At 38.2% G+C, this 10,000-nt stretch overlaps 1 protein-coding gene and 1 long non-coding RNA gene across 6 annotated transcripts in view; both read left to right on the forward strand.

The window, feature by feature from the left end:
- The window catches only part of klc1a (kinesin light chain 1a), a 43,580-nt gene extending 36,870 nt beyond the window's left edge, over positions 1–6,710 (forward strand). The window contains exons 14-16 of one of the 5 annotated variants that reach the window (XM_032527132.1): positions 1,409–1,542; positions 4,090–4,156; positions 5,959–6,706. In XM_032527132.1, the coding sequence (XP_032383023.1) occupies positions 1,409–1,542; positions 4,090–4,156; positions 5,959–6,024 (267 nt within the window). In that variant the 3' untranslated portion in view covers positions 6,025–6,706. Of the gene's footprint in view, positions 1–1,408; positions 1,543–4,089; positions 4,157–5,958 lie in introns of all 5 variants that reach the window. The other 4 variants (XM_032527129.1, XM_032527131.1, XM_032527134.1 and 1 more) reach the window with 4 other exon arrangements.
- A 153-nt stretch (positions 6,711–6,863) lies between these two features.
- The window catches only part of LOC116696282 (uncharacterized), a 3,458-nt gene continuing 321 nt past the window's right edge, over positions 6,864–10,000 (forward strand). The window contains exon 1 of the long non-coding RNA XR_004333672.1: positions 6,864–10,000. This exon is cut by the window's right edge and continues 30 nt beyond it. This is a non-coding gene — a long non-coding RNA (uncharacterized LOC116696282).

Here is a 10,000-nt window from a genome sequence, read left to right on the forward strand (position 1 = left end):
GTTGTCAGACACTTAGAATATTAATCTGAGTCTGTCAGCAGCTAAACAAGCACTTTTAGGAACGTAAATACAAGCTGGACAATTATCCTATTAACTTACATCGTAGCTTGTTTCTGCCGACTGGAGCGATCTCGTTTAATACTGCATCAATGTCAAAGGAAAATATGTCCTCAGTAGTTTTTGTTGTATCTGATTCTCAATGAGCTGTTACAGAAAAAAGCCTTGAGCAATAACGCAAAAGCTGTCAGTAGTTCAGTAAACATTACAACATTATGAAATATTAAGACTTTCTATCTTGAAATATTAGGACTTTCTATCTTGAAATATTAGGACTATAAGGACTTTCTATCTTGAAATATTAGGACTATTAGGACTTTCTATCTTGAAATATAAGGACTATTAGGACTTTCTATCTTGAAATATAAGGACTTTCTAACTTGAAATATTAGGACTGTTAGGACTTTCTATCTTGAAATATTAGGACTTTTCATCTTGAAATATTAAGACTATTAGGACTTTCTATCTTGAAATATTAGGACTTTTTATCTTGAAGTATTAGGATGGATTTTTTATCTTGAAATATTAGGACTTTCTAAGGGGGGGGGGCTCAGACCCTAATGAGAACAGCACTTCGTCTAGTGTCCCCGTTTTAAGTTTTACAAAAGTAAAAACATTACTTGTTTTGGAGGTAAATATGCTTCTGAGCTGAAAATGTCCCCGGATTTTGTCTGACAAATCTGGTCACCTTACCCTAATAAAAAAAAAAAAAAAAATCCCTGTGAGCCAAAAGGTTACTTTTGCTATTTGAGGGCTAAACCAGAAGAATCACTGTTTTTAGATGCACAGTTAATCAACAAAGTATTGATATTTTCAGCCAATACACTCTGATCCCTGATATATCTTATATTACAGGAAACTGCTGGAGAGAAATGTTTGAAGTCCTTTTAAAAACAGTATTGTCATTACATATTGTACAGAAGTATAGTACTTGAGTAAATGTACTTAGTTCCCACTAATTTTATGCCACTTTCTACTTGACTACATCTCAGTGGTGAATATTGAACTTTTTACGCAACTACATTAATGCTTTAGTTACATTGCACTGATTAATAAGAGATCAATCAACTAATAAATGATGATATATTATAAATGTGTAAATGGTAGTCCAAATGAGCCCCACCTTTACCAGCTGTAACATTAATGATGCTTACATATTGTTTCAATAATCATTATCCAATAATAAATATATTCTGAAACAGGCCATTCTGCATAACGAGTACTTTTACTTAATGTATATTTTGATGCTGGTACTTTTTAAAGTAAAATATGTGAGTACTTCGTCCAGTCCTGCCTTTGCCCAGGGGCCTGTGTGTCTAAATGAGTGTAACGCTGTGACGTCTCCCATCAGGACGGCTCCGGCTCTCTGAAGAGGAGCGGCTCCTTCAGTAAACTGCGAGCGTCGATCCGTCGCAGCAGCGAGAAACTGGTCCGCAAGCTGAAAGGCGGCGGCTCGTCCCGAGACAGCGAGCCCAAAAACCCCGGGTAACTATCCCCACAGACACCTGACTGACCCAGGTGACTCTGACTTTATGCACTGGAGGAGCGAGCCGGCCCTCCAGCCCTCGGCTCGGCTGGTTGGCAAACTAACCAAAGAAAATAAAAAGGGATTTGCTCTACTTTGCTGGCGGTGAAGTAACTCTAAAGCTGTTTGCACATGAAATGATGGAGGAAGCTTTTAATGGCACATACACATTGGTTCTTTTTCCCATCACATTGGTTTGCTTTTCTGTCCTCTCACTGCCTCGGTACAGTGTCCGGCTTTTCTTCTTCATGGTTGGGTTTGTTTCAGTGAGTGTTGGAGCCACTGTTTGGAATGCAAATTATAAAAAAAAAAAAAATACTTTAGAAAATAACCTGTAAAACATCCTATTACTTTCAGAGTAAAGATGTAATTTTGTGGGGGAAAAAAAGACAAAATCTTTAGAAGAAAAGATGAAATTTGTAATATTACATTTGTTGTCTTGAAATATTTCAGCTTTTGAATTGTTTTCCTTACAGTGGTCCTAATATTCCGTTGTAAAGGCCAAACCTGATGAAGTTAGAAATCCAAAGACTGTACAGTAAGCAGCACATGTACAGAGCTGTTCTGATGAAATGGGAAAATAATGCAGCTACTTCACTAGGGCGACGTGTGGAGGCTGCAGCCAGACACAAACTGATGTCTGCTTATGAAATGCCTTTATGCTTGTTATGCCTGGAACTCATTTACTTTTTGTTTTAACCACTAATGGTTATACCTATTTATTGCATTTTGTGGCTTTTGGACTTTATATTTCAATTTGTTTTAAAACATAGTTCGGTTTTACTTTCTTTGGATTTTTATTTTTTTCTTTCTGAATTTTACTCTGAGAAACAAACTTGTCTGCATGGCTGTTTTTGTTGAATTTTTTTATTTATGAATAAATTTGTTCATTTGAATGTTTGGACTTGCATGCCTCATCTGTTTGCTCATGGGTTTCTGTTTTCCTTTCTGTGCTGCTCTTCTCTGTGGCTCCTTAACATGATGGTCCTGATGATGATGATGCCAGTAACATCGTCGTCATGACGATCCAGTGATGGTAAATCACTGCAGAAATGTCCATTTTAACAAGTCATTAAGTGTGATGCTTCTCTTGAAGATACCACCACCTATAGTGGTCGGCCGGTGTGGGTTCTTTAAACAGTTTTGGTCCTTTATTGCTTTTTTTATTTGAAAGATAACAACAGAGAGTAACAGGTGTGGATGTTTAATACCTGGTATGCGTCCTACAGCAGATCACTCTGATGAGTCATTTTAGCGATCCTTATATATTGCTAAAATGGACGTTCAATCGTCCCGCCAGCAAATGAAGCCAGTTTTAGATAATGATGTCTAATAATGAAAATACCTGTTCCACATCAACATTAAAATCAAATTGGGCCAGTCCTGCACCAAACTGTCCTCCAAAATGTTGCCAGGTTGCTTAGATTCCTTACATTGGCACTCTCTGGTGGTGGAATTAAGAATGCCACTTTACACACTTTCAAACAAGTCAGTGAGTCATTAAACATAGTTTAATATTTTGCCCTTATTTAAAAGCGACCATAGATACAGAGAGGAACCATGGGGAAATAAAGTAGTGTTACCCACCCGAATCAAACAAGTGCGCAACTGGCCACCCTAAAAACATCATTTTAAATGTTTGTAATTTTAACTTTCAGCCATCCTGTTTTAATTCAGCAGATGTATTGTCTTAAAAAGGACAGAAAGTTAACACATTTAAAGGAAAAGCCTTAATTCAAGTGTAAGATTGTTTATTTGAGTGTTTAATGAAAAGTGCAGACTGAGGAAAGGATCACATTTCTTGTCAGGATGGACGTGTTTCTGCAGTGTGACTTCACTGAACCCTCGTTTTTGTTGCTATGTGCATGAACTCCACTGATATCACTCAAAATATCACTTTACAAAAACTTGTTGCGGACCACTTCAATACAAATGCAGGTACCACTTTCTAATAAGGAACCTGTTTGAAAGGGTTTGTACCTAATGACTTCAATAATAAGTCATTTATTACAATTTAAAAGCTCAAGCACGAGCCATTATGTTAATAATTGGCACATATTTCTGTATAATTACCCAGCAGCTGAAGTTAGTGAGTCATCTCTTATCATAAATGTTTTGAGGTTTGTTTGTTTTTTTACGACAAATTGCCGAAGGTAAAACGTTAAATAGGCCACTGTTCCATTTTTCCAGATGATGCTAAAAAAGACTAAATATTAAATGGTGTCATTTTAGAAAGTGGTACCAAAGTTTTATATTTAACTTCCTAAATGTCATAAATGGGATGAGAAGAAGTCAAGACTATAAGTGAGACTAACCTTTGTATGAAATTATCATGTATGTATGTATGTATGTATGTATGTATGTCATTAACCATCACCTACATATATATATACCACCACCATTTCCACTGAGCTAAACTCCTCACACCTGCCTCTCCACACCCCCCTGACCTCTGACTCCTCCCCCACCCACCCACCCTCCCCTGCATGTCCCTGGTCTGGGTGCAGCATGAAGCGAGCCAGCTCTCTGGGGGTTCTTAACGTGGCGGACAAGGCTGCGACTGACCACTACCAAGTAAGGAGGCCGAGTGCCGGGAGTCCAAAAGTATCTGTCAGTTTGTCTAGTCACTGGGGGGGGCTTTCTATGACATCCTGTTATAGAAAGGTCATAGTTCAATCACTACATAACCATTAAATCTATAAAATATTGAAGCTTACAGTAATTATGATGCTTTAACTGCTGCAGGAAACAAATCAATTTATCAAAGGTAAAAGAAAAGCTTAGTGTATTAATTAAGAAAACCGTTTGTGTGTCCAAATGGAACTTTATTTTGAAAATTTAAAATATGGGAGGAGTAGGAAGATGGACATGCATTGTCTCTTCCTACCGCTATTCTATATTAATCTGTCCTTCAATACTCAATTATATTGATTGCTTAAGTTTGTTTCTAACACAACTAGTTAAATAACTTCTCATTTCAGGTTGTCAGTTATGCAAATATTATGCAAATGTTGCTGCTTTGTTAGATATGATTGTAGATTGAACATTAGATTAAGATGAACAACACAAACTACAACATTCATTTAAAAAATAAATGCCAGAAAGTTTAAGAACAATACTTCAAAGTTAACCTAGTACCACCTGGTTTACCAAGAGGGTTAAAACAAACCATTAAGGAAGTTTTTGCAGATACTTTTGGACCCGGTCTTTTATTTTAATACTCCTCTTTCTCATGTCTGTATGAACTATCACCGGAGGATCTAGTGAGTTATTTTGTGGCAGTATTTGTTGTGTGAGATTTGTCACTAATGATACATATGTGTGACACCCACACTTCACACACCATCTGCATTTTTACTAATAATACACAAAATATTAACAAGGAGAATGTGTTTTTCTCATTTGACACGTTCACAAACAGGATGGAAATCAAAGTGTGATATGATGTAATATAAGTTAACCCAAATCCACAGTTAACACAACAACATATTTTGTCTTCCGGGTTATTTAGATAATCTTACATTCAGAGAAAAAAACAGAACAATAATTTCAAAGGAAAGGCATTTGTTTTCATGTCTCATATCCAGTTAGGAAAAGTACTTTTACTATGGTAGTTTAAGTATATTTGGATGCTAATACTCGCAGAAATTTAAATTTTTACTGTTTTTGCACTGTACTACTGATACTTTAGTAGAAGTTTGGAGTATTTCTTCCATCACTGCTCATATTGGTCACTATTGGTCAAAGTCTGTTTACATTTTTACAAGCCCTGAGGCATTGGGGGTCTGTTCCTTGTTCAGTTCTTTTTTGATCAAGGTCTGTTTATTAAAGATTTTCAGAGACATTAACAAGATACAACGATCAAAACTAACCCCAAACACCCACCCACCCATCTACCTACCAACACTTCTAAAAAAAAAAGTCCCTTTATATATTTACCTGAAAGGAGAATGAGATAAAAAACAAAAAGGCAAATCAATAACAACATAGGAATATACTATGTACTATGGGGTCACATTATTTGCTTCCATTTTCTACACAAATGTCAAGATAAGCTGCCAAATACTATGAAAAACACCTCGAAGAGAGTATCAGATCTTCTCTAGTTTAAGATCTAACTTAACTTCTATAACCCACTGAGACTATGTAGGGGGTCTGAAGGGGGTTGAGGGTCTCTCCATCTCGACAGAATGAGTCGCCTGGCCAAAAAAGCGCTAAAGGGCCACCATGTTACGCTTATATTACTGTAATGCATATTCTGTTGTGTCCTTGTATAACAGCAGAGCAGAGATGGGATGGCTCAATAGACGCCTTCAGTATTTCATGTTGTTCGGTTCTTAATGTAATTGTCATTTTCTGCTGGGTTTTATCTCCAGGAACGAAATAATCGTCTGAGGAACAGTCGCGACCTGAGTGCCAGCCACACCGACCTGGCGCGTTGAAGGTTTATCTGACCCTGGTGGCGGGGGGGGGGGCCTGACGGGTCACTTCCTGTTCACGGCCTCCCCACTGTAAACAGCCTCCCGCATTATACTTCACACCACCAAGTGCCCCGCTGTACAGGTCTCAATGTTTCACTGCACTTTCTGACGCTTTGTGGCATTTTTTGTTTCCATCGAGGAACAAGAGCAAGATGAACATACAGTACAGTGACCTGCTGTGTGTTTGTGGTTTTTGAATTTGTGTGTGTGTGTGTGTGTACTGTATGTACTGAAGGTGAGTGCTGGTGGGAGAGATTTTGCTCTCGAATCAGTCCTTGTTTAAATATTTAATTCTACAGCTTGAATGAAGGCAGTTGCAGAGTGGAGCTTTAGTTTTCCAAACGTTTTGCTCAGAACTCACCGGTCCAGTTAAACTGTTGTGGATGAAGCCAAAGATGAGCTTTTAACTACGTGACGTCACACTGAAGGAAGCCTAAACCAACACGAAACCGGCTGCAAACCACCAGTTTTACACTCCAGTTTCCCTTGGATTTCTAAAATAATAGTCTGGCATTTTCAGACCATTCTCCACAGTGCTGCGCGGAGAAGGAACTTGTTTTGGTGGAACATGCAGTCGTCAATAGAAAACTCAGATTGGACAGATAGTCTAGCTAGCTGTCTGGATTTACCCTGCAGAGATCTGAGGACCAGGTAACCATAGTCCTCAGATTGGACAGATGGTCTAGCTAGCTGTCTGGATTTACCCTGCAGAGATCTGAGGACCAGGTAACCATAGTCCTCAGATTGAACAGATAGTCTAGCTAGCTGTCTGGATTTACCCTGCAGAGATCTGAGGACCAGGTACCCATAGTCTTCAGATTGGACAGATAGTCTAGCTAGCTGTCTGGATTTACCCTGCAGAGATCTGAGGACCAGGTAACCATAGTCCTCAGATTGGACAGATAGTCTAGCTAGCTGTCTGGATTTACCCTGCAGAGAACTGAAGACCAGGTAACCATAGTCCTCAGAAATCCACCAGAGGTTACAACACCAACACAAAGACAGAGGAAGGTAACGAACATCTGGCCGACTGTGCTGTATTTTTGGTTTTACTTCTTATGGAGGGATCACTCCATAAATACAGCACATTTTGGTTCAGTTTATTTACTGAATAATGAGATTTTAGTCCATAGACCTTTATCAAGGAACTTATTAAAGTCGCAGGCTAATTGATCACCAGTATTAGCACATTTTAGTGAATGATTGAGAGAAATACCAGATCCAGATCCTTTTCTATTGAGACGTTTACCAACTTAAACTTTGGCTTCACCCGCTGAGGTTTAACTTGATGCGATGAGAGACTGATGAGAGTTCTGCCTCGATGTCATTTTATACGTTTTTGACAACTAAAACGGCAGGGACTCAGCAGGAAACTAGTCCAGCAATGACGTCTCGTTGTAGGCCGACCCGGACGTTAGCTTAGCTCTGCGCTCAATCTGCAGGTTTCCAATGGAAGTTCTGAACTGGGTTTTTGGATTTAATGCAAAATAAGATCTGTAGCAAAGTAATATTGACAATAGTCACACAAATGAACAGACATTTCCAATAGTTGCACCCAGATCTTATTTTGTGCATGAATGAACCTGTTGTGAACCTGTAGAGGGAACACACATCTCTTTAACAACTGTTTTTTCAAAAAATGTTCCTGCGTCATGTTTTTGGCTTTTGCTGTATGAAGTTCTATGTTTACATTTGGGGTTTTTGTAAATGATGTTTTATTTGTTTTTGTCTGTATTTGCATTGCTCTGAAGAATTTGTCCTTATATCTTCCTGTAAAAGCCTGGAGAAGAGCTGCATTGTCTTCCTAAACGTGGAAGTGATGCTCTGAAATAGGGAGGTGGGACGACGACAACATGTTTTTGGCCCACGAAGGCCGACCGACACACACTCAGGATCCAGGCTGTAGTTTCACACACTGACTGCGAAGTTAAAGCCACACTTTCACACGCTAACGGAGAAATGTTACAGCTTTTATTGTCACTTCCAGGTGTGTTAGTGTTCATTTAGGACAACACTTTACCACACGAGTAAAGTCGAAGAAATCCAACCAAAAGGTGTAAATTATGAACCATTTAAACGCTTATCATCATGCTAGAGTTATTCCTGAGATTTGTGTAAGTTGCAAATGTAAAAAATGTATATTTGCTATCACCAAAATAAGAGGGAGTATTCCTCCCATAGCTAGATATAGTTTAACAGAAATATATCACTGTATACCAGCAATTCACTTTGAAATCCAAAGTGTTATTTTAAAACTACAATTAATTTACAAAATAGCCTACAGAACTGAGTTTAGGGTGAAAATATGCATCCATACTCCCGGATATTCATCATGACAGCAGCTGGAGGCTGATTTTGCATCACTCTAAACAGACTGCTAACTTAAACCCGCTGTGCAAAACTCCAAAATGTTAAAAATTAATTTTCCAATAAGAGGAAGAAAAGCTGAAAATTGCGATAAGTTCAAAGAAATATGTAAAAATCTGACAAATGATGCCAGCTTTTAGTTACCTGACAGTTTCCTCTGCTGTTCCACACCCAGCCCGGATCGGGTTGAACCCTCGTGAGACTTTAAAGCAGTCTCAGGGTTTCCAGAAATCATCTTCAAAATGAATTTCTATCTGAATTCTTCAGCAAGCACCGTTTCACGTGTGTAAATGTGTCAGAAATGAGAGATTTGCACTGGAAACTCAATTCAACCGACCAAAAGAAAGACTTTACTGTGTATTGATTGTATACTGGCATACTTAAATCCGATTATTGACTTATGCATTTACTGCATTATAAGTTGTTGTTATGTTATTGGAGAGTACATGAACTTTTTTTTGCAGGGGTGTGCAATAAGCTTGACTCTACCCTCCTTTGTTGGAAAAAAAACTCTTCAGATTCTGATTTAATGGAAAAGTAATTCAAATGTGGACCGAAGTAGAGAATTTAAAATGGATTCAATTTTATTTATAGTGTCAAATCATAACAGAAGATATCTCAGGACACTACAGGTAGAGTAGGTCTAGATCCAACTCTATTAAAAATAAAGATGAAGCCCTGACATGTAAATATAAAAGTCATTTCACCTTCTGTGCCGGCAATAATTTAGTCAAAGTCGCAGTGATTTAAATATCGCATTTTTTTAGAATGAAGTTCTTCGTTTTTCTTCTTGTTATTGACGCTGTTCGACGTTAAAGAGTCGAGCATGTTGAAGCTTCTTGTCGACTGTTGATCAGTCTTTTTTTTTATGCTTGTTGTCTTACTGTTAGAGGCTCCACAAAGCAAAGTTACGAGGCACATAACTCTACTCTGTCTGATGGGTTTGATCAACTGGGCAACATGTTGGGCAACTGCCTCCGGCAACTGGCAACACAGTGTTGTTCATGAGAAAAGAAAGACGCAGTGTGATGTTGGGGAGTTCTGAATGTAGTTTAAACGAGATTAAAATGCAAAGGAGTTTTTATATGGATGCAAAGAAAGGCCAAAATAATTTCATTTAAATGTGAATTTTAAAACCAGTTTAAGACAGCGCTCCGACCGACCACTTCATACCTTCATCATTTTGTGTTTTTTGTTCCAACTGATTAAACATGTTAGAGGTTTTGTCAAATGTGAGGATAATTGTTCTGTCACTGCAGAAATACCAACCCTCAGAGGCTTTAAAAGAAGTTTCAAAGATTTTCTTTAGACTTCCATTCTTTGAGTTGGACATGTGGTTCCCCTCCTGGGATCATATGGAGTAGTAGACCCAACTCTTTGGACATGTAGCCATCCTAGTTACCACTTTCCTTCAAATATCCGTCCACACGGATGTCCAATCTTATGTAGCTACATTTCTACAGGCACAGTAATTAAAAACAAGATTGAATGTTGAGTTTTTTTCTGTGTAGGATGAAGCGTTGTGCTTCCTGTAAGCAGCATCGTAGCCCTCCGTGTTAAACATGAACGA

This window comes from Etheostoma spectabile, chromosome 9 (genome assembly GCF_008692095.1).
Source record: "Etheostoma spectabile isolate EspeVRDwgs_2016 chromosome 9, UIUC_Espe_1.0, whole genome shotgun sequence".
In the NCBI taxonomy this organism is placed as follows: domain Eukaryota; kingdom Metazoa; phylum Chordata; class Actinopteri; order Perciformes; family Percidae; genus Etheostoma; species Etheostoma spectabile.